Source organism: Marmota flaviventris, chromosome 6 (assembly GCF_047511675.1).
Source record: "Marmota flaviventris isolate mMarFla1 chromosome 6, mMarFla1.hap1, whole genome shotgun sequence".
NCBI lineage: Eukaryota > Metazoa > Chordata > Mammalia > Rodentia > Sciuridae > Marmota > Marmota flaviventris.
This window is the reverse complement of record NC_092503.1, coordinates 159,024-183,147: the sequence shown is the minus strand read 5'-3', so window position 1 is coordinate 183,147 and position 24,124 is coordinate 159,024. Positions and strand designations below refer to the sequence as shown.

General features: G+C 47.3%; 1 protein-coding gene across 3 annotated transcripts in view; it reads left to right on the top strand.

The window, feature by feature from the left end:
* Fam120b (family with sequence similarity 120 member B) overlaps positions 1-23,233 on the top strand; it is a 54,886-nt gene extending 31,653 nt beyond the window's left edge. Inside the window, exons 7-10 of one of the 3 annotated variants that reach the window (XM_027939444.2) lie at positions 9,345-9,551; positions 10,761-10,869; positions 13,893-13,985; positions 19,421-23,233. In XM_027939444.2, the coding sequence (XP_027795245.1) occupies positions 9,345-9,551; positions 10,761-10,869; positions 13,893-13,985; positions 19,421-19,461 (450 nt within the window). In that variant the 3' untranslated portion in view covers positions 19,462-23,233. Of the gene's footprint in view, positions 1-929; positions 2,149-9,344; positions 9,552-10,760; positions 10,870-13,892; positions 13,986-19,420 lie in introns of those variants that run through there. The other 2 variants (XM_027939445.2, XM_027939446.2) reach the window with 2 other exon arrangements.
* The last annotated feature ends 891 nt before the right edge of the window (positions 23,234-24,124 follow it).

Below are 24,124 nucleotides of genomic sequence, written 5' to 3'. Positions count from 1 at the left end.
GCCCAAAGGGAGAGGGGCGATAGAGAAAGGGTGTGACTTGGGTGGCCATCCCACTGGAACCTACTGGAGTGGGGAGGGCACAAGGGAACACTTCCCAGGACTCTTGGCCACCTGCCCATCAGATAGGAAGATGGGTGAGGAGAATCAGAGAAGATCATGCTCTGAGATGCATGGGGGGTGGGGCTGTGCTGAGCTCACTGAGGTGTAGGATTTGCAGGAGACCAAAGGACCATGGATGCGAGGAGTTTCCTGTCATTGCATGCTGTTGAAAAGCATTTTGCTATTTACCAGCAAATAGGTAATTTGTTGAAATAAACACATCAAGTGAGCAGTGATTCCGGCCTTGTTCTGTCTTTAGTCCTGTTGTTTGTGGATGTGATACACAGAGCCCCACAGGTCTTTCTCAGCCTGACACCAGGAGCTTGGGGTCATTTCTGATAGGGGCTCTTTTTCCTTTAAGTGCTGTATCCACGTTTAGGCCCTGATAGAGAAAGCATGAGGTAGAACCTGCCCACACCATACATTTTTAAATGGTAAGGGAGAAGTCAAAAGAAGAACGAGACATCATGATGTGAAAATTACATTAAATGAACGTTTCAGTGCCTGAAGTCAAGTTTTATGGCACTCAGCAATTCTCATTCATTGTGCTGTGTTGTCTGGGATGCAGAGTTGAGACACTGTGAAGGAGCCATGTGCTCTTGCAGATACGCTGGTTCCTGGCTCATGTGAGCAGGTAGGACAGCAGGCTGAGGGATGGCAGAAGGGCAGGAGTGTACCCATGTCCTTGAATGGGATCTACCAGCCAAATACACCCCAGGACACCTTGAGTCCCTGCATGAGGCGGGCAAGTTTGTGATGATTCTGAGGTCTTCTGTGGTTAGTTCTGATGTCATTCTTTTGAGGTGAATGGGTCTCATCTTGTTTTGCAGGTAGAAAAGAAGTCATCAAGAGCTCTGCATCTTGTAGTGGTTCCCAGGAGGACAGAGAGCTGTGAATTTGAGTTCCTAACTCTTGAGTTCTGCTCCACCCAGTTGTACAATAGAACCTGATTCGGAAGTCCACAGGCACTGAGGATGTGGCTCTGCCACCTGTGGATGCTCTGTTCTTCCAGATTGCCTTATTCCTGTCAAGTACCTAAGTTGCAGTACTGCTGGCATAGTGGGAGGCCAGACTACCTTGCCCAGCTCCTCAATCTCACAGACAGGAGGCTCTGCAACCCAGTTTGGTGGAAACATTAGCTCAGGGTCTAGGTACTGGTGCTGTGGGAAATGAGGAAGAGGCTAGGGTCTGGGTTTCATTCCTTCTACAGCACCTCTGAATGCTGCTCAAGGATGTTGTGTGTAGAAGGTATGCCTAGGACCCTTCTGTGTGAAGATCCCTCCTAGTGCTGCTCTTGCCGGTGAACCCTGAAGTTCTGTGGATAGAACCAAAATACTTGGGGAGTACATTAATCAAACCCTCAGAGTAGTGCTTTCCTGAATAAACCCTAAAACATCAGCACAATCAGAATTGTCTAAACATGTACTTAAGAGGCATTTAGAAAAGTGCTTTCTTTTATTATCGTTAAATGAAACTGCAGGAATGAAACAATAGATGTGTGTCAGTTTGGGTAGCCACAACAGACCTTTGTGGACAGAGTTGCTTAAACCACAAACATTTCGTTTCTCACAGTTTTGAAGACTTAAATCCCAAGTGAGACTCCCACAGGTTTGGTGTCTGGGGAGGGCCCTCCACTTGAGGTGCCGGTGCCCCCTTTGTTTCCTTGCTCCAGCACTCGAGTCTCTTCTCAAGGGCATGGAGAAGTCACCTGTACCTCGTCATCACCCTCTCCCAATGCCGTCCGTCGGGGCGAGATTGCAAACAACAAGGATACAAACAGTCCACAGTGTTCTGCTTCTGACCCCCCAAAATTTCTGAACTCACATGTAAATCATATTCATTTAAAAAGTAATGCTAAAATTCTTAACTCATTTTAGAATCAACGAGTGTATATTACGACTGTACAACCAGTGTGATTCACATCATATATAACCAGAAGAGTGAGAAGTTATACTCCATTATGTATGATGTGTCAAAATGCATTTTACTGTCATGCATAACTAATTAGAACGTAGGCATAATGCTACCCAAGGCGAAGCCCCACAACTCTGAGCCTGTGGCCAGACGGGTGTGGGCCTGCACAGTGTGGATCTGGAGACTGGACATTCCAGGCTAGGCTCCCACAGATTTGCTGCGTGGTGAATGGATTGGTGGTGGAGTAGTGGCCTAGGATGGAAGTTCCTGATCCTGGCCCACTGGGATCAGGCTTTAGCCAGGGAGCTTCCGGTCTATACTGACAGAAACAGAATGCCTTGGAAGTGCTACAGAACTTTAAAGTTGATGTGTAAGCAGAGAAGATGACCGTTCAGATTAGGTGAGCCGATGACAAAGTCTCAAACTTAATAATTAGTTTGGTTTTTTGTTTGCTTTTATATAAATCTTTAAAATTTTTTAATTTTAGTTTTATATTCTGACACATATGTTATGGACACATTCATTATTTAGATACAAATTATTAACATAACTTGGAGAATGTATGTGCACTACTTAGAAATTATGGTGTGATTCCCAGGGGGAGATGACCACTCTCTTCTTTAAGTAATATATTTTTTTTTTACTGCATGAAAATTTGTTCACTAAAATGGGTCTTAAGGTAAACTTTTTGTTGTTGTTGGGTTTTTTTTTTTTTTTTGGTACTGTGATCGAAGCCAGGGGTGCTTTACCATTGAGCCCCAGCTCTTTTTCTTTTTCTTTTTCAAGTTTGAGACAAGAGTCTTGCTAAGTTGCCGAGGCTGGGACCCTCCTGCCTCAGCCTTCCAAGTCACTGGAATGACAGGCATGTGCCACCATCTGCAGCAGGACAAATTTTTGAAAGAACCAGTATGTGAAATGTGTTGGAGTTTATCAAATATCATGATTATTATAGATTTTTTTTTTTTTTTAGAAAGAGAGAGAGAGAGAATTTTTTTAATATTTATTTTTTAGTTTTTGGCGGACACAACATCTTTGTTTGTATGTGGTGCTGAGGATCGAACCCGGGCCGCACGCATGCCAGGCCTGCGCGCTACCCCGCTTGAGCCACATTCCCAGCCCCTATTATAGATTTTTAAACAATTACATTAAATAAGTAACCTTCTGAAAGCAAAAACTTTGAAAAAAATGGGAGTTCATTGCCAAAAATAATAAAATTTACTTGGACAAGAAAATAAGACCTTCGTGTTGTGGCCTCACGAGGTGGAGCTTGTCTGTGGTGTGGTCTCTGGCTTTTAGGGGCTTTGTGCCTCTCCTGTCCTGCCACCAATAGCCACCTTGCATTCCTGGAAACTGTCTTTCCTTAGCCTGCTTAGGATGGGATTCCATATCCAGGTTTGAGCTCTCCACTTGTCTGAATTGCCAGTAAGAAATGGGTTTAATGTGAAAACTGCAGCAGGCATAGAAGCAGCGATGGCACCTGTCTTGGCTAAGTGGGTGCCACAGGGCCAAGGCTCCTGGCCTGGCTCTTTAGGCAGCTTCAGGGAGTCAGGGATGTTTCAGAAAATAGGGCGGAGAAACTCCATGGAGGTTTGGGAGCCGCCGGTGGGCGACTCTGAATAGTATATTTCATGGTTCAGTTTGTAGTGAGGAAGCCTAGGGTTCATGGAGCTGCAGGCACATGGAAGTGCAGAGCCTTTTCCTGGGGCTGGGGCCGGCCATTCAGAGCTTCATGCAGGAAAGTGAGAGGACTCTGGGGACTGCGTGTTGGGCATGTGTCACCAGAGGGTGGAGCCGAGCTGGGCATGCAAGGGCCTGTGGGGACATGAACTGGGACAGTGGAGTTGAAGTTTGAGTTGGAGAGGGAGGGCAAGAATGTTAACAGAATTGTCAGTTGGCAGTGGTGTGTATCTGTGATCCCAGTAACTTGGGAGGCTAAGGCAGGAGGATCGCAACCTCCACCATTTAGTGAGACCTTCAGCAACTTAGTGAGACCCGATCTCAAAAACCAAGAAGGGCTGGGGATGTAGCTCAGTGGTTGATTTTGTAACCTGCTACTTTGCTGAATTTGCATATTGCTCTAGCAGTCTTCTGGTGGAACATTTTGGATCTCCTAATTATCAGATCATGTCATCTGAAAACAGTGATGATTTAACTGCTTCTTTTTCTATTTTTATCCTTTTTTTTCGCCCCTTCTCTTACCTAATTGCTTTGGCTAGAATTTTTAATACTATATTGAATAGGAATGGATGGAGTGGACATCCTTGTCTGGTTCCAGATTTTAAAGGAAATGCTTTTCGTTTACCTCATTTGCTATGTTGTTGGCTTTGGGTTTGTCATATATAGCTTTATGATGTTGAGGTGAGTTTCTTCTGTCCCTAGTTGTTTCAGTGTTTTTATCATGAGTGGGGGGCTGATTTTGAGATAATTGATTTTTGTTCTTAATTGTATTTATGTGATGCATTGTATTTATTGATTTGCGTTTGTTAAAACCAAATGGTTATGATGATCAATCTTCTTAATATAGTCTTGATTATAATTTGCTAATATTTTATTCAGGATTTTTGCATCATAAGTTCATTGGGGATATTGGTTCATAGTTGTGTTTTTTTTTTTTTTTTTTCCTTGAGGTTTTCTTACCTGGTTTTGATATGCTTTTGATACTGGCTTCACAGAATGGATTTGAAAATGTTGCTTGAATGAATTTTGAAGTTTCTATTCTATGGAATAATTTGAGGAATGTTGGCATTTGTTCTTTTTTAAAGTCTAATAGAATTTAGCTAAGAATCCATTCAGTCCTGGACTTTTCTTTGTTGCAAGGCTTTTTATTACTAATTTTATTAGTAGTGAGATAGACTTAACTTAGGTGACTTAACATCTGTTAAGACAGTTTTATAATATTTTTTCAAGTCTGAAGATTATTCACTGAGTTTATGTTTGGATGACCTATCTTTCAGTGAGAAAAGTATGTTGAAACCACCCAATATCATTGTATTGGAGTCTGAATCTTTAATTTGAATATTGTTTTATGTAACTAGGTGCACCAATGTTTGGGGCATAAATATTCACTATCGTTATATCTTTTTGTTCCCTTTGCCAGTATGGAGTGACCTTCTTTGTCTCTTTTGAGGAATTTTGGCTTGAAGCCTGCTTTGTCAGATACGAGAGTAGCTACTCCTGCTTGGTTTGGGGCTCCATTTGCATGGTATATCAATTTCCATTCTTTTACTTTCAGCCGGTGGTGGTCTTTACCTGTAAGGTGCATCTCTTGCAAACAACATATAGTTGGGTCTTGTTTTTTAATCCCTTCTGCCAACGTGTCTTTTGATTGGAGAATTGAAATTTACATTCATTTTTATTAGAGAGAGCTGTGTATAAATACCTATCATTTGATTCATATCTAATGTTTAATTTGGTTTTCTCATTTGCTTAACCACCTTTTAGATAAGATTTGTCATTTGTGAGCTCTGGAGGTTTTTTTTTTATTCTGTTTGAAGTGTTTCTTTAAATAAGTTTTTTAGTGCTGACTTAGTAGCAAGGAATTCTTTTAGTTTCTGTTTATCTTGCAAGATTTTTATTTCCCTTCAGTTTTGAAGAATATCTTTGCTGGGGGCTGGGGATGTGGCTCGAGCGGTGGCGCGCTCGCCTGGCATGTGTGCGGCCCGGGTTCGATCCTCAGCACCACATACAAAGATGTTGTGTCCGCCGAAAACTAAAAAATAAATATTTTTTTTTAAAAAAGAGTATCTTTATATGTCAAGAAATTTGTAATGTTTTGAACAACCCACAATAAAAAATTAAAAAAAAAAAAGAACAAATTATATTCCATAATTTTATAATTATGTCAAAATGAATCCTATTGTCATGCATAACTAAAAAAAAAAAAAAAAAAGAGTATCTTTGCTGGATGTAGCAGTGTTGGCTGACAGTTATTTCCTTTCAGAGCTTCAGCCCAGCCTTCCAGCCCTCCCCACTTTAAAGTTGTTTTTTATTTTATTTTTTTTAATGGTTGTAGATGGATATCATGCCTTTATTTGTTTAGTTTTTATGCGGTGCTAAGGATCAAACCTAGTGCCTCACACATGCTAGGCAAGCACTCTGCCACTGAGCTATAGCTTCAGCCCACTTTAAGAGTTTTTACTGAGAAATCAGAAATGATTCTGACTGTCTTGCCTCTAAATGTGTTCTGATGTTTTCTCTCGAGGCCTTTAAAATTCTGTTCTTGTTTTGTTTGTTTTAGTGTATCACAGAGTGGTTCTTTTTTGATTGTGTCTATTTGGGGTTCTGAATGCTTCCTGTATCTGGAGGTCCATCTCATTCCCAAGGTTTAAATTTTTTCTGTTATTATTTCCCTGAAGAGGTTATCCATGCCATTAGTCTGTGTTTCATCATCCTCTTCAATTCCGGTGATTTTTTTATCTTGATCTCTTACTGTCCTAGAGTTCTTGCATATTCTGGTCTGGTTTCTTTCTTTCTTTAGTACTGTCTGAATGTTCAAGGTTGGCATTTTGTCTTCCAGCTCTGAGATCATGTCTTTAGCATGATCTACTCTGTTAGACATTAACCTGAACATTTCATTTGATTTATTATTATCTTTCATTTCCAAGATTTCTGTGGTTCTTTTTCAGTATCTCTCCTTATCGAATTTATTGTTCATACCCTATACTGACTTCATTGATGGAGTGTATGTGTGTGTTTTCTTGGAATTTATTGATCGTTTACACAACCGTTTTGTAAAATTCTTTATCTGGTATTGCATTCACTTCAGTATCTTTAGAGTCACTTGCTGGTGAATCGTGAGCTTTAGGAAGTGTTGTGCTACCTTGCATTTTCGTGTCTCTTGATTTACTCTGTTGGGTTTCAGGCATCTGTTGGAATGAACTTCTCTCTCTCTCTCATGTATGGGCCTTCTCTTGCCAGTGTGTCCTCACACAATCTAGACGGAGACCTCTTCCTAGGTTTGGTGTCCCAGCCTTGGTGCTAACTCTGGTTTTGCCATGGCAGTGGATGTCCATGAGTGGGACTGGGGAGCTACCACTCCACCCTAATTGTTAGTTGGGGGTTTGTTTTTTCTCCTTTTTTTTTTTTTTATATTGGAGTGCAGTGGAGTTTGAATGTCATCTGTGTATGGTGCAAGGTGTGCTGTCTTTTGGCTGAGTTGAGTTTAGCAGTAGACTCTCCATCCTGTGAACTCGCACAGTGTCCCTGTGGATTCCCAAAATCTCACAGAAAAGGGGAACAAAACAGTAACAACAAAAGCAAACAACATATGGCATTAAAACAAATACCTGTTGCTACTATGACATCTACAACACCATTACCACAAAAACAGGAATGGTAGGGTTGCCAGCAGCAAAAACAATAAATGACCATGAACTAGATCTAGCATTGAAATAAAAAGTAGGTATCAATTGTCTTCCATAGCACTAATAACTGCAATAACATGAGTGGTGGGGAAAGGAGTCACAGAAACCAAATAGTTCTAAAAAAACTATTTTAAAAATTCATTAAGAGAAAATAAAATGTGGTAAGAAGGTAGAAGAGTTTAGAGTGTTCAAAATGTGAACAGTAAATGCAGAAGAGATGTGGCAAGTGGTGATCATAAAGTCGGAGGATAAAAATAGAAAAAAAAGTAAATGAAGAGAGAAAGAATAAGAATTTAGCTGAAAAGAGGAGGAGAGAAAAATAAGGGAAAAAATGCAAAACAAAAGTCCTAACCCTCAAAAGATAAGAAAAAGTAATTATCATAAAAATGCTAAAACTGAGAGAGAAACAAATATGGATACGTACATGTGTGTCCATGGACCAGTGAGCACAGCGAGGTCGTGAGGACACATGGCTAATGGAAGAGGCATCCCCACTGAGGTGGTCGGAACACTTGACAAGGATGGGTGGGTGCTCACTGCTGTGCAGACTGTCCTTTCCAGTTCTTTTGGGGCTGAGAGAGAAGAGGGTTGGTGCTTTTCAACCCCTTCCCCTTTTTTTTCCTGTTGCTCACTGCTGAGGGCTGGAGTGGCCTAAAACTGAAGGTGATTGAGATTGCTCTGTGTGTGAGACCCTGCATGGTCACAGGTCCTCAGGGAGGAGGAGGAGTAAGGCCGCCCAGGGCTTCTAGAGTGGGAGCAGCTCTGTATGACACTTCTTGGTGGGATCGTGTGGAGTCTACAGCATGGAGTGAGCTCTCCTGAAAGCTACGGACGTTGGTTGGCGAGTTCGTAGGCCCCTTAGTTTTGATAGACAATCAATCCCTGGTGGGGTGTTGAGAGCAGGGCTGGCTCTGCATGTAGTTGCAGGATGTATCTAAAGAATTTTTTGAAAAAAATAAGTAAAATCAGTAACCTCTGAGAATCTGTAAGAATTGGAGAAGTTCAGCTGCCAGTAGAAGGAGTGTACATACATAGCACACTGCTCACATAAAGATGCAGTGGGAGAACTTCCTGCTGGTACAGGAGAGCTCAGGTCACTGGAACCCTCTCTGTGGGCGTTGGGCCTGGTGCCAGTGACATGTGAGGAGACAGGCTGCTTGAGCCGTTGTCTGTAGAAAATTTGCCCCACAGAGACCTCCAGGCCAGAGGGCTCCTGTGAGTTTCCCAGACCCCTGAGGAGCAGCTGGGTAAGGGAAGGCTCTCTAAGCACTTTTTATGAGTTCAGCTGAACCTCGATACCAAAATCTAACAGCAGCATGATGAAAAATGAACATTTTAGCCCTGTTTCATGAAAAATAATTCAGATTTCCAAGAAAAAAAAAAAGCAAATTGAGTCTAGTAGTAATATGTAAAAGCTTATGGGACATGATAGTCAAGCGGGTTTATTTTTGTAATCCAAGGTTGATTTAACACTTGAAAATTACCATGGTTGGTCGGGGGGCAGGGGGGCGCTGGGCTTGTGGCTCAGTGGTATAGCGCTTGCCTAGCATGCACGAGGCACTGGGTTTGATCCTCAGCACCAATATAAATGTAAAATAAAGGGGCTGGGGATGTGGCTCAAGTGGTAATGCGCTCGCCTAGCATGCGTGAGCCACTGGATTCGATTCTCAGCACCACATAGAAACAAAATAAAGATATTGTGTTCACCTAAAATTAAAAACTAAATATTTAAAAAAAAAAATGTAAAATAAAAATATTGTGTACACCTAAAACTAAAAAAAAAAATTACCATGGTTTGCTTTCTTAACACAGTGATGAGGGAAAAGGTGGTTACATGAATGGATTCCAAAAAGCGTTTGATTAAATTAAGTTTATTTATGGTAAAGGCAGCAGAGACCATGAGGCCTGACCTGGTGGCCACTGCTGTGCCCCAGGTATTGACTGCTATTCTTCACTCTGTCTCTGCAGCTCGAGTACATCAGCCCCAGAGCTGTGCAACTGGGTTCCCTTCTTGTCCGTGGCCTCACCACTCTCGCCCTGGTCAACAGTGCGTGTGGCTTCCCCTGGAAGACAAGTGAGTTCATGCCCTGGAACGTGTTTGATGGGAAGCTTTTCCATCTGAAGTACCTACAGTCTGAAAAAGGATATTCTGTGGAGGCTCTTTTGGAACAAAATGTGAGTTCTGGTTTTTGCACGTTCGAAAACAAATCCAGCAACCTGAAATTGCAGAGTCCTGGAGTTGACATCGGAAGACAAACTAGCTGTCAGTCCTAATGGGCGTGTTGCTTTAGGAAAACAAACGTGCTCCCCAGAAACCTCCCCACCATCCCAGGCACTGAGGAGTCTCGGCTGACCTTGGGGCACTGGCTGTTTCCATGGCTGCTCTCCATAGCACCAGATGTGCACTGCAGCTCACTCTCCCGGCAGAGGGGCCTACAAACACTAGGCCAGCCTGGGAACCTTGACCCCTGGAGGCTCCCCATGTTGTTGAGGTCATGTGCTGCTCCTGATTTCTAAGCACCATTGCTGCCCATCCCTGCAAGACTTCTAAGTAAGGTTCACACCTAGCTCATGTGGAGTGTTTCAGGGGAAACATTTGGTAATGCATCCACCATCATTTTCCAACGAAAAAAGAAAAAATGTCCAGGGTGGTATAGGGCTATTAAGTATTCAGAACTTGGGAGCAGCCCAGATGAAGAGCAGAAAGCAAACGCTGAATAAGAGGAAAAGCATGCCTCGGTTGTGGGCATCACTGCCACGGAGGCTACAGGAGACAGCCAGAGGGTGCTGCTGGGAGTCCTTTCACAGGCCTCTTTCTTGTACCTGGTCTCTGGCCAGCACAGGTGACAGCAGGTTTGTTTTGTTTGTTTTTTAAAGAGAGAGAGAATTTTTTAATATTTATTTTTTAGTTTTCGGTGGACACATCATTATTTTATTTTTATATGATGCTGAGGATCGAACCCAGCGCCCAAGGATCCAGGCATACAAGGCAGAGTGCTCACTAGTAAGAGGAGGCTGCAAGGAGAGAGCGCGCTGCCTCCCCATCTGCCGCGATCTGTGACCTTGGTCTCCCCAGTGAGTGCTCTTGCATGGAGATGGGAAACAAGGTGTGTTAATTGCACAGGCTTTTCAGCCAGATGGTGTGGCAGTCACCCAGCTGGTTACAGCAGGGCTACAGGTCGGTTTAACCTGTGGAAGACGAAACAGGCACAGCTGCGTGCTGATGCTTTGCCAGGGGGTATGAGGGAACAGACTTCCAAGCCCTCTTGTCAGGCCTCCATCCTTGCTGGTGCAGTGACCTTGGGCACAGGGCCCCTCGTGGGTGTGACCTTGCTATTTATGTGACACAGAACTAGCTCTCAATTGCATCTGATCTGTTTGCAGAGGTCCTGGCTCACCAGATTCCACAACCTGAAAGCAGTGGTCTGCAAGGCCTGCATGAAGGAGAACCGACGCATTGTGGGCAGAGGGCACTGGAGCTCACACCACACAGGTGGGCAAGGGGTGGGCATTGTAGCACACCTGTCACTGGGTGTTGTGGGCCCAGGATAGACCCAGTCACTTCTGTGGTTTTTTGGTAAGAACTCCAAAAAGAGGTGGATAGAAGTTCAAGAAAAGGTTAACCTTGATGGGATAGGACTTTACCAAATGGTTTAAATTCGGTCCCATTGAGAAAGTGTTCAGAAGGGAGCCATTTGTTCTTGAGTGATGAGGAGCTCTCTCTGTGCATGTCCTGCCTTCCACATTCTCCTAGGACAGAGATCACCAGGGAGTGTTTATAAAACAAAGAAAAGCTTAAGAGTATTGGGCTGGGGATGTGGCTCAAGCGATAGCGTGCTTGCCTGGCATGCGTGCGGCGCTGGGTTCGATCCTCAGCACCACATACAAATAAAGATGTTGTGTCTGCTGAAAACTAAAAAATAAATATTAAAAAATTTCTCTCTCTCTCTCTTAAAAAAGAAAGAAAGAAAGAAAAGCGTAAGAGTATAAAGAAAGTAAGAAAGGAAACATAGAAGCCTCTCATTCTGTCACCCTGAGGGACAGGTGTTGAGGACTGGTTGCTGTGAGCTTTTCTTGTGCTTCAGCTTTGAGGTCCACTCTCCATGTGGCTTTGCCATGCAGCACCTAGCATGTGGCTCTGAGATGGCCACAGGCTTTCGATTTCCCCCTTCAGAGCTGCGCAACTGTTTCCAACTTTCTTGTGGCTCACAGTACTTCTGTGTGTGTCATTTCCTTAACACAGCATTGTAGGTCAAGTGTAGTTGAATTCAGGGAAGTGTGGCCAGCGTGTGTTCTGTGATCCATTTCATCTCTTCGCACCTTTACCAGCAGTGACCAAAGGTCTTAGGAGGCACACTTGAGAGCACCTAAGGGTGTATTCCTTTTCATTCATCTCATTGATTGGATGCTTCTGTGTATCGTGGTGTGGGACGCCCCACTGCTTATCTTGTTGGTGGGTGTCTCGTTGTTCTCCCTGTCTTTGTTTGGTTGGTCTCTGAACCCTTGGCAGCCTGATGTTCTTGCTGATGGAGTGAGAGCTCACCCCAGACCCTGCCCATTAGGCTATCTTCATGAGCCTCAGTTGCACCAGCCTTGCAGACTTCACCTTGGAGGCTGTGTGTGATTGGAGCACCCATCCTTTCAGGTGTCCAGTCCTCCTAACTTTGAGTGTGGACCCATTAGGGAGAACAGCTGGGTGGGGAGCTGCCCCAGACCAGGACAGGGTGGTGCCTTTATCCATTTGCTAACCTTTCCTCCGTTTTTTGGCTTTAACCTAACAGCTGAAGTTGGGTAGAATTTGAGACCCAAAAGCACTACAGAATAATTGTGCTACCATCTCTGCATTACTGTTCTCAGGGTAGTCGACAGTCTGGGCTCAGCCTGCCTATGCATGGATGTGTTCCTAATTCAAACGGCTCAAGAGTGGGACAGATGGCAGAGAGCCTTGCTGAAGGCTGTGTGCCGGGTGTTTTGAGGTGGCCATTGTCACTGGGCTTTGCATACCCAGACTTCTCTCTGGTCACGCTGTCCATGTGTGCTGTGAGAAGATGCCTGGTGCTAAGGTTGCTGCCTGCTCACACAGCTGCATGGCGGCTTCCCCACAGCCCACCTCCCTTGAGTTGGCTTCTAGACTCAACAGCCATGAACACAGGGTCACACGCAGCTCAGTACGCTGGCGCGGATCCAGCGTTGCCCCCGCAGAAACCTCCAGAGCTGGAGGTGTGATGTGATAGTCGGATACAGTGGACACATGACAAACAGGTAGCTCAGCAGCAAGGGTGGCAGTCACGGCTCGCCAGGGAAGCCCAGGGCTGGAGCCATGGCAAGCAGGTGGAAGGCCACTGGTGAGATTTGGGTACATCACCACAGTGGGACATGAACCAGGAAAGGTTAGTAGGAGCTGGATACAGGAGACTGTTGATTGCCACGTTTAAGAGTTGACATTTTTATCCAGTGCAAATCAAGAGAGCTTTTGAAGGCTTTTAAAGTGAAGCAGTCAGAAATACTGCTCTCATCTGGATGCAGTGGTGCACGCCTATGATCCTAGGGACTCGGGAGGCTGGTGTAGGAGGATCACAAGTTCAAGACCAGCCTCAGTAACTTACTAAACCCTGTCTTAAAATAAAAAACAAAACAGCTGGGGATTTAGCTCAATAGTGGAGTGCCTCTTGGTTCAATCCCTGGTACCAAAAAAAGAAATACCATTTAGGAAGGTGTCCTTATCAGCAGCAGAGAATGGGGATGAGGAAGCAGACTGGAGGCCGTCTTGGGCCCAGACAAGTGGTGCTGGAAGGGGAGCCAGGATGACTCTGGCAGCATGTGGCTGCTCCCTTGAGTGCAGTCTTCTTCCTTTACCGTGATGAGAACCCCAAGGGCTGTGGACTGTTCCTTGTGTCCATAGTGGCTCCAGGCAGAAGAGGGGCTGTGCCTGAGACACCAGGGAACACTGGCCAAGGCCATGCTGCTTGGTGCGTGTGGCCCAGAGCTGTAAGCAGCAGTGTAGCACCCACATCTCAACTTCTGTCTTTGTAAATCACTATGGAGTACCAGAACACTGAAGGAAATAATACTGAGTCAGGTCTTCTAGTAGAGACAGATGGCAAAAGGTAGAGGGTTTGGGAAGTCATGAACACTGTGAAGTGTGTATCCACGAGTTTGAGGAGCTCATGAAGTCCTAGGTAGAACGTCCCCTAAGGATGAGTTGGCCAAGGGATTCAGAGGTGGGGCCCATACCTCTTTTCAGGGGTGGAGCTCCTGGCCCCATCGCCCTCGGGGCCCCAGTGAACCTGAGACCTCCTTTGGAAGGAACATGTTTGGCTGTTGCCCTCGGCCCTGGGCACAGGATCACATTCCCTGCAGCGGCTCCTGTGCTGCAGTCCTGTGTGCACCCACAGCGCCTTTCCATCGCAAGCCCACTGAACATGTGGGGACTGCTGACTCGGTGCCTCCTGCCATGTTGTTAGACCTGGGCCAGGGCAAGCGTGCTGTGCTGACATGCTGACTGTGTTCCCACAGGGAGGTGGGGAAGGCAGGGCTCCAGCTCCCACAGGACAAGCTCTTCGTGTGGCCATTCTGGGCAAGGACAGCCGTGGAGAGACCAGGGTCCAGGTAAGAAGCCATGTGTGCCAGCCTCCATGCACGGTCTGGCCAAACTGCTCCTCCTGTCCCGAGTGTGCGGTTCACTGCTGAGACGCGTTGTGTGTGGGCATCTGTCTGCTCCCGGCCACTTCATTCATCACCCTAAGTACCCAGCTTTTGGAGTTTCCTTAACAAAGGCTCTTACACAGTTACATGTCAAAAGTTCACCCTTCTAATGAAGAGTGAAGCACAAATAGGAAGATTCTGGTCATGTTCATGTCACAGTCATATACATGAGGGATACACACACACGTAAACGTGGTGTGGGAGATGAGCCTTATCCTTGGTTTCTTGTACATGTAGCACAGGTATCTAGTGCACATATTTTGCTGAATTTAGTATGTAATATTCACATCTAAATACATAGAAAACCTCATTGTTATTTAAGCTCAGATTCCTTAGTTTAGAGAATCAAACTTTATAGACTTCAGAATTATCTAAAATTTATCATTTTATTCTTTCATGCACACTTTTAATTCATGATATTTTTATGTTTCTAACCTCTAAATCGTGTGGTAGCTTCTCACGTGGCTCAGTTTACTTTCAAGGCACAGTAGGTCTTGAGCGTTAACCCAGTTGTTGTGTGTGGCACCACCTCTGAGAACAGCTCATGCAGGTCGTCACCAAGATGCTTGCCTCAGGGATCTGAGCACAGTCTTGCCCAATGCTGAGTCTTGTCCTGGTTTGCACATTGAGCAAACACCAGAGCCGATGGGTATCTCTGCAGGGCCCACCCGCAGGCAGTAGAAGGGCTCTGCTAATGTAGGCTTAGATTGCTTGGACATTTCCCTGAGCTGAAACCTGCAGACCTTGCTCTTCCACATCCTGCCTGCCACCTGGGCCTCCCTGGCCAAGTGGACCTCCTCAGTCACCTACCTTCTCTCATGGTCTCTAGTGTAGCAACACATGAGGGTCACAGCCACCTCACTGCCAGTTAAGCAATCTGCTCATCTGCCTGAGCAGTATAACTTCCTGTTCAGAATACTTGAGCTTGCTCTTAATTTAGGAGATACTAAAATTCACTGGACTAAACCACCAACAGGGACCCTGCAAATGACCAGAAGGCCTTTGACTTGCCTAGAATGAGATGGTGCAACCCATGGGTAGCCCTGGGGTCCTGCTGCAGGGCACATGGGCCAGCTGGTGCTGGCCTGTAGAATCCATCTGTCTCTGCTGGGCAGAGCATGTATGGGCTGCCTGAGAAGAGTGTGGTGTTTTGGCTTCTCAGTCTGTAAGGCTGATAGGGTTCCAAGTGAGCTGGGTGCAAAATGAAATGCAGACCTCATGGCTGACCTGCCCCCTGCTAGTTCAGTGAGGAGTCTGAGAAGGCTTCCCACTAGCAGTGTATAAGCAAAGACTTGATGGGGGTGGGAGCAGCTGCCAGGTGTATGAGGGACATGGGGCAGAGAGGGGATGGCCAGCAGGGAGCAGGAGGTCTGTGTTTGCAGAAGGAAAGGACCTAGCACTTGAAATTGATGGCAGAGGGACATTTGGCCTTAGTTACCAGTGGCCATCCAAAGTGCTACAAGCCTGCTGTGTTAAGCTGGCCCTGATACACAATGGCTTGAAACAAGCAAGGGGCTGGCTTGGAGTAGCCAATTGGGGTGAGGGAGCTCTAATGCCTGGCACCCAATGAAGGTCAGGGCTATGCACTGAGGCTTTGGCCCCTGGATGAAGCCAGTCATGCAAGCCGGGTGGGACTAGACTGTGGCAGGAGCTGGTGGCCTCACATTGAGCCAGCTGATCTGACAGGATGGGAATAGGTCTCCCCCCTGCAGAAGCCACAGTTACTCCCAGCCAGGTGAGGAGCTACCCTACTTCCAACCTTTCCAGTGAGCAGTCCCCACACTTGCCCAAGAGTGCTGAGGAAGGTGACCTTGTGCTTACACTTTTTTAGCTTTGGATTGTCCCTTTCCTTGCTCTGTCCAGATCCTAGGTGAGGATAGGTGGTGACCGGGCCAGCAGGGCAGGGAAGAGGCTGTGTGCTGCAGGCAGGGTCAGCACACTGCCCCTGATGAGAAGAGCACAGCCCTGCTTGGAAGTCACCAGGTCTCCTGAGAGGGACAATGTCTTGGGTGACTTCCCAGGTTCTTCATGCTTTTCATCAGGAAACTAGACGGGATTGCTTCTCTGTCTCCATAGCTCCGCAATTTTGATCCTGGTTTTTCAGAGTGGGTGAGCAATAATCAGTGGTACACCAACGGGACAAATAGAGGAAGGTGGGGTGGGTGTCATAGAGCGGCCATCAAAGACAGGCCCAGTCCCAGCCCTAGTTCTGTGCCTGGGCCTGCCGCCCATGGCATAGTGAAGGTTGCAGGCTTTCTTACCTGCTGCAGTCTCCAGAGGAAGCCCGTAGCTTTCCACAGCAGGTCCCACCTGCAGGCTGGGCTCCACTCCTTTACCGCAAGCCTGCAAACCTCTCTGGTCCTCAGGTGTTGCCAGCACTCAAGGTTCCTAGCACAGCTGTGCTCGCCTCATCAGCACTTACCTGGGATCACCATCGCCATTCTGAGCCTTGTCCCAAGCATTTCAGTGTTACCTTCCTGGCCTTGATTATAGCGTTTTACCTAATGTTTATGTGAACCATTTCCTATCAAAAACAAAATAGTCGCTTTTACCTCAGTGTATTTGCTTTCAAAATAATAAAGCAAGAAACCCCACCGAAACCCCCCATGAGCAGCCATCTTCCAGGCACCAGGATTGACCAGGGCATGGCCTTCAGGCTGAGTGCATGCCCCAGAGAACATTACAAGTTTTCTGTTCTTTGCTTTTTTTTTTTTTTTTAAATGTAGTTGTAGGTGAACAGAATGCCTTTATTGTATTTATTTTTATGTGGTGCTGAGGATCAAACCCAGGGCCTCATGTGTGCCAGGCAAGTGCTCTGCTGCTGAGAGCTACAGCCCCAGCCCACATTGCAAGTTTTCTGTTCTTTTCCTTGGGTGGTTGTGGAGAGACAGGAGCATTCCGGAGTTTGGCGGTAACCTCTGTTCCCGGCTTTGGTAGGAAACAGAGTTGGTTTCTTCAGATGCAGTTAGCAGAGAGTACCAACAGTATCCAAAACCCTGTCCTCCTCAGGCAGTTAAAGACAGTAGTGGCCTTCCCTAGGGCAGAGAGCAGGTATGTCCTGGGCTGGAGGGAGTGTGCGACCTGGCGCCCGTGCAAGGGCAGCAACTCTTTGGGCCTCTGTGTGCACGTTAGCCTGTCCTAGCCCAAGCCCTTGCTGGTCCCACAGGAGACCAGGGCCATCGTGTTTTTGCAGGCCCCACCTGTGGGCAGCTGTTCTGGCCTGTGATACTGCAGTGCAGGCTTAGGGTGATGGTGGCCCTGAGCACCCGTGGGGGGGGGGCAGCTCTGCAGGGCCTGGACTGTGGGCACTTGTCATGTGGGGTGGTCAGGAGAAGATAGCCCTGTGAGTAGAGTCCAGAGAGGCAAGGAGCCGGCAGACTGGCTCTGTGGAGGTGAGGTGGGTGTGGGCCCAGGAGGGATGGGCTCATAAGGGGTCATGTCCTGTACTCCTTTCTGGACAGGACAGGCTGCCCCCATGAGAAACTGGAGACCTGGCACAGGACCCAGGGTTATACCTAGCCCTGCAGCCTCCCCCATCCCCTCCTCAGCCCCACTAGGCTCTTCCTCTTTGAACATCAGTGGTCACACCTCAGCCTGGTCTATGGAAACTCTTCTCTCTGCCTGCGGTGTCCCTTCTTCCCTCAGGGTTTGGTCCTCCCTAGGCTCCAGGCCCTGGTGCCGTTGCCATACCAGGTGTGCATTCTGTAGGAACTAAGTGCACACTGAGCCAATGAAGCAGAGGCTCAGTGGGCAGCACCGTGCGGCTGTGGCTGCCTGGCACCCGTGTCCTGCTCTTACCATGTGGACGTGCATGTTCTTGAGCTAGGCCTCGGTGCTGAGGTGCAGAGTCTTGGCTCCCTCTTGCTGGATGTTGTGTTTAATGCCAGCCCACTGTCACGGGCCCCAGGTTCTGGCTGTAATTCCAGCGCACACATGTTCACATTTCATTTCTGACATACGTTGCCTTAGGGTTCCAGGCACATATATAAAGTTGGGTACTGGAAATGGTGTAGTTCCTCCTGACCCAGAGAGGAGCAGAGGTAGAGTGTGGGCAGCAAGGTGTAGACGGGCAGGCACCAGGACACGCAGGTCTGGGCTCCTGCAGCCACCTGCTGGCGGGTGTCGAGGGGAGGCTCAGGCACAGCCTCAGGCGTCCTAGTCCTCAGGCTGGCCGCTGGTGCAGGTGTCTTCTGCTTTCAGACGTTCTGTGTGAGATGCTGCTGCAGAGTCAGGCTTGGGACTGGGGTGTAGGTTTTCACTGGTAACCGCTGTGTTTTGCCCACCTTGAACTCCCATTTTTGTATTTCTTGCAGATATTGAAATAGTCTGAGTAGAAAGTTGCCACTATGTCCAGGACAGTGTCAGTAGGCAAAAGTCTTTCTGTTAGGAAAAAAACACCAAGAACCTTGTAACTAAAGGGTCTAGTTGCTGCCAGAGTTGGCAGGTTCCAGCGCCCTACTCTGCCCTGACCACCGTGTGCTGTGTGGAGCTGAGGCCCCAGGGTCTTAGCAGGGAAGGCCTCTGGGAAGACTGGGCTACACCCCAGAGGTGGCGCACATGAAAGCCTAGGGCCCAGCTTTTGTGCACAAATGGTCCACAAAGCAGTGCACCCTCCCCTCGCCCTGCTCAGCCCCACCAGCAAAGGGTCCTGTGTGGAATTCCAGTCAGAAGCTGAAAGGTGCCTGTGAGTCTCACCTTCTCTTCTCTGTGGTGGGTCTGAAGAAGGCTCTGCTTATCCGGGCAGCATGGTGGGAACCATGCCCTCTGGAATCCACCTCAGCTACCAGCCTCCTTCTGGAGCCAGAGCCCTCACACGGGGTTGTCAGGTGTGGCCGTGGGGCTATGCTTCCTTTTGCCAGAAGAAAACTAAGAGTAGGCATGAAATTTGTAGGTAAGTGTTACTTTTAAGCTAGGAAAACTCTGACCTTTCTTACCAGGAGGTGGGTTCTGCCCAGGTCCTTTCTCAGCATTCCCTCTCTCTCAGAAAGGCAGAAAGCAGCCAGTGCCCTGTGGGCTGGGGACAGAAGCTCTGGGCTCAGCAGCCACACACTCTGTCTGTGAGCCCTGTGAATGGGAGAGCCATCTTGGCAGTGGGCTTTGTGTAGACGGTGGGACGTGGTGTTCAGAGGGCAGTTCTGATGTCAGCTTCCACTCATAGCCCGACCTCTGGAGTGACTGCTTCCACTCTAATGGATGATTGTAGAAGAAAATTTTAATGCCTGGTGGCCACTGCTGGAAAGAGAGTAAAGTTCTGTTCTTGTGTGCACTCAGAAACATGCAGCTTTCTGTTGGATTGTGAGGAAGGTTTCTGACTTGGGCTGTCATGTTGTTTGGTGCAGGAAGCAGAACCCACGAGCATGACCAGTGGAGGAGGTACTAGTGTCTCCACCTGCATCCCCAGAAGTGCCAGGAGAAGCCGTCTACCACTGAGTCTTGCCGAGTGCCCGGCTTCCCAGGGCTCACATGCTGCTGGATTTGACAAGTTCGCCTCCTGCAGTTAAGATGAGGAGGACGCAGCACCTGAACCCCACCCTGCCCAGCTGCAGCTGCAAGGAAAGTGGCTGTGGGACCAGAGTTCACTTGAAAAGAGAAAACCCTTGCCAGCGACTTCTCCCCATGTGTCCCGGGTTGTGCTTGATTGCAGGGCCCAGAACAGTCATCATTAACTTCTGTGTTACGTAACACGTGATTGACATCTTTCTCCAGGAGATTGGCGCCTGACCTCACCTGTTCTTTAACTGGACACTACATTGTGAGGATACTTTCCCATGTCCCTGCGAGGCGCTGGACGTGTGGTATCTGACAGTCATGTGGCATTTCACAAATTGTTTTCTCGTTGGAAATTCTAACAAGTCAAGTTTCCAACTATTTCTTCTCTTGGTTCTTGGAAATGTTTGAAAGAAAGGAAGGAACAGCTGGGCACGATGGCTTATGCATGCAGTTCCAGCAACTCAGGAGGCTGAAGCAGGAGGATCACAAGTTCACAACCAAAATAAGGTCCTGTCTCAAAATAAAAAAAATTTAAGTAGGTGCCTGGGGATACGGCTCAGTGGTAAAGTGCTTCTGGGTTCATTCCTCAGTACAAAAAAAAAAAAAAGAAGAAGAAGAAGAAAGGGAAGGCACAAGTACACATACCTTCCCGGTGGGAGGTGTCCTGCTGGGGCAGGGCAGGCGAGGGGCTCACCTGGTCACTCTGCCTTTTCAGTTCTTTCAGCAGTGCACACAAGGGCAGGCTGGTTCTCAACAGCCAGATGGGAGGCCCAGGGCGATGACCCTGGGAGTGGAACACCCACTGCTCTTTTCCTCTGAGCAATGAAGAGCCTCTGTTTTTAAAAAATGTTTTAAATGAATCCAAGTTCAGAGTAGCTCTTTCCACCGAATTTTCAAGTAACCCCAGAATTGGAAATTGGCCCCCCCACACTGTAGGAGCTTCACCTCTGGGGAGTGGAGGTGGAAAGCATTCAGGGTGAGGCTGAGAAGACTGTGTGACCTCAGGCTGCTGCCTGACTCCACGTGGTCCCTGAGAGCTGGCTGCCCCTGTCAGGGTCCTTCCCAGGCCACAGCACAGCTCTGGAGAGGCTTGGTTCTCCTAGGAAATGCTCCCTTCTGGTTGCTGCTGTGTTTAAACTCAAACCCCCGGCACACTGACATCCAGGTTCCCTCTGCCCCTGAGGGAGTGCCCTGCCCAGCACTCCACCTGCTGCTTGTCTTGTACTTGGCAAAGCAGGCTGTGATCTCCAGACGTTGAGCACATTTGTGTTTCTTAGGTTTGAAAACCCAGTGGCCACTCGGTGCAGCTGTTGCTGAGGATGTCCATGTGCCTGCTTATGCTTCATGGGAGTCCGCAGCGTCTACAGCTCTGCCTCCTGGCTTTGGAAATAGGTGTTTCCCGCTCTTCCTGTGAGTGCCATGTACCTGAGTATCCACTTCCTGTTCATTCTTTTGCTCCTTTGAAACCACAGCTGCCTTTAGAAATCCTCTTTCTTTGCTGCTTGTGTGTGTTTCTGTGAAATTTCTCACCCCTTAGACTGAAAATGGACTTCTGAGACAGACATTTCCCTTCGTAGTACCTAAATTCTGATTCATCAATAAAATATTTATGTTCTTTTCACAAGCTTAAGTTGTGTTGGTGTGACCTGCATTCCATTTGAAAACCAGGGCACTGGATGTTTTGTAATCTTAATATTGTTTGTTTATAAGTTATTTCTGAGTTTGGTTTCCTGATAGAATCTATATGTATCAATTTTTAATTGCAAAGATTGTTTACTCATAATTTACATTTTCTTAAATTTGGAAGACATTTCAACATTCAGTAAATTGGGATGTTTATGAAGAAAGAGAGGCTGTTGGGAGGCCTGTGTCCCTATGGGATAGGCCCAGGAAGATGGAGGAGGTGCAGGCCCTGCACAGCCCCGTATGTGTGACGTGGCCTGAGACTGCACAAGATTTCATTTCCTGCATTGATATTATTGAAAAAATGTCCTCTAGAATCAGAATTTAATTTGTTGGGGACCCAAAGCTATGCAGAATGTTTCTGTATCTAACATTCCACGAACCACACTCTGCTGCTACATGTACAGTGTTAGCGTTTGGATGTGAAGTGTCCCCAAAAAACTCATGTGTGAGACCATGCAGGAAGGTTTAGAGGAGAAATTTCACCCTTATAATCATAGATCCTTAACCTAATCAGTTAATTGATTCCCTGATGGGATTAACCGAGTGGGGGCCTGAGGCAGGTGGCGTGTGGCTAGAGGAGGTGGTTCACTGGGGGTGTGCTGGTGGGGTATATGTTTTGTGTCTGGTCAGTGGAGTCTCTCAGCTCCCTGATCATCCTTTGCCACACTCCTCACCCTGATGTCCTGCCTCACCTTGAGCCCCGAGGAATGCAGTCTGCTGTCTATAAACAGACCTATGAAACCATGAGCCCCCAAATCGACTCCTCCCACCCCTAAAATTGTTCTGGTCAGATCTTTTAGTCACAGCAGAGAAAGAGCTGACTAAAACATGGTATGTGTCTGTGCGAATCAATGTAAAAAGATGGTATTTTATCGTATGTATCTAAAATTTTGACTGATGCTATCAAATTACACTCAAAAACAGTGGTGTCCTCTCGTCCCGGTCTTCACTGATCAGTCACACCAGGTATGAGTAGCCAGCTCTCTGTGCCTGTCTCTCTCGTGCAATCTTCAGCCTGGTGTGGCCCCTGCACCCTGCACAGTGCATCACCCAGAACTGGGTGTGGGCCCAGACCGAGTCAGGAGTTCAGGCTGGGCATGGTGGTCACGGGCCACTCCACCACACATGGGCGCCCACTCCTCGCTCTCGCCTGGAGAACTTGCCTGCAAGGCTGGCGTGGACTTCTTCCCAGAGGGGCTTCTGGAGGTGCAGGACGAGCATCTCCAACGCTGGAGAGCCAGGCAGCAGTCCTGTCCCTCTCACAGCCTTGCCTCAAGTCCTGCAGCATCTCGTTTTTGCCCTTTTCTTTTCACGCAGGTATCTAAAAAGGCCTGTCCAATTCAGGAGATGAAGCTGATACTCCTGCTAGGCAGGAGCAGGGTGCTGAAGGTCTGCCATGGCCAGCCCCGCCAAAGTTCCCCCTTACATACAGCAGCACGCTGAATCTCATGCCATCCAGCTGTCACCCCCCCCCCCCCCCCAGGAAGCTGTGGTCCTTCAGCCTTCTCAGGGTTTTAGCTCTCTGCTTTCTCGGCTGTTGACTTCACCTGTGGCCTTGCTGCTCCCTCGTGACCTTAGCTTCAAACACTTCCCTGCAGCATCTAGAGTTGGTAGCCCTTCAGGTCTGACCGCCAGCCCACTGACCTGGCACGTGCAGCTGTGTGTCAGCCTGCCTGTCCTCGCTGCTTACCTAGCAGAGTGGTTTCTTGTGTCCTCTGCTTCTGTATAGTCTTCATGCTGTTAAGGCCAGGGCAAAGGACAGGTAGCTGATTATCAAAGAAAAGGAAATGAGTAGATACCACCCCCATCTCCTGGTTACTAACAGCCTGCGGGGGAGTGGGGGGACACACTTTCCAACACAAGCAATCACCCCTGACACTCTCCTCCTGCCCTTTTGGTCAGTTTTTAACAGGACAAGACTCTCTCTCCCTTCCTGTCTCCCTCTTTGCCTTAATAAAATCTGCTTTTTGCTCTTGCCCCAGTGTTTCTTGGGTATTTGATCTTCGACACTGGGGGACCTGGTCCTAATTTTCAAGACTGGTTTCATTGTGAGACCACGTACCTGGGTTAAACCCAACTCTGCATTTGGACTATGGCTAGGGAAAGCCCTACTGCCATCCTTGCTGTGCCCACCCTAAGTTCATGCTCCCCAGCCTCAGTGAGCCCTGCACTGCCCAGCACCATCCATGCTTCCACTCTCCAGAGCCAGCTGCATGTGTCCCTCTGCTGTGTTCCATGTTCCTCCCACCCTCGAGCGCTGGGTCATCCGGTCAGAACTCACAGGCAGGGTGCTGGGGGAAGACACTCAGGGTAGCTTGAGACAATGTCCACATTTTGTCTACTCTTGGGCAAGGTGATCATGCATCTCCAGGAGAGGACTGAAGCTGTTGACCACACTGAGGCAACAGCCACTTCCTCTCTAACCCTCCTATCTTTCCAAGAGGAAATGGATGCTTCAGCAAAATGGGCCCTTCATTTTAACAAGAATCCTGGGAGCAAGCAAAGAAATCAGTAAAATGCACAGGTATTGCCAGGAAATTACTAACCAAAAGCAAATAAATAAGCAAAAACAATTGTGAGACCAAAGTCCCAGGTTATTATAAGGAAAGTGATGTGTGTTTCTGGGTAATGTGATAAAAAGGCATACTACTTAGAACGTAGGTTTCTGTCAAATCCAGATGTGTATACTAAAATGTATGTTACAGTGTGTGCTAAAAAGTAAGGAAATACACTAGAATTAAAAAAAAAAAAAAGGAGGGTCTTACCAATTTTAATCTTTATACTGAAATCATAAATTGAAATTTTAAGTAAATACAAGGAGAAATTGGTATGATGTTTTAACACATTTCACAGGAATCAACATGTCA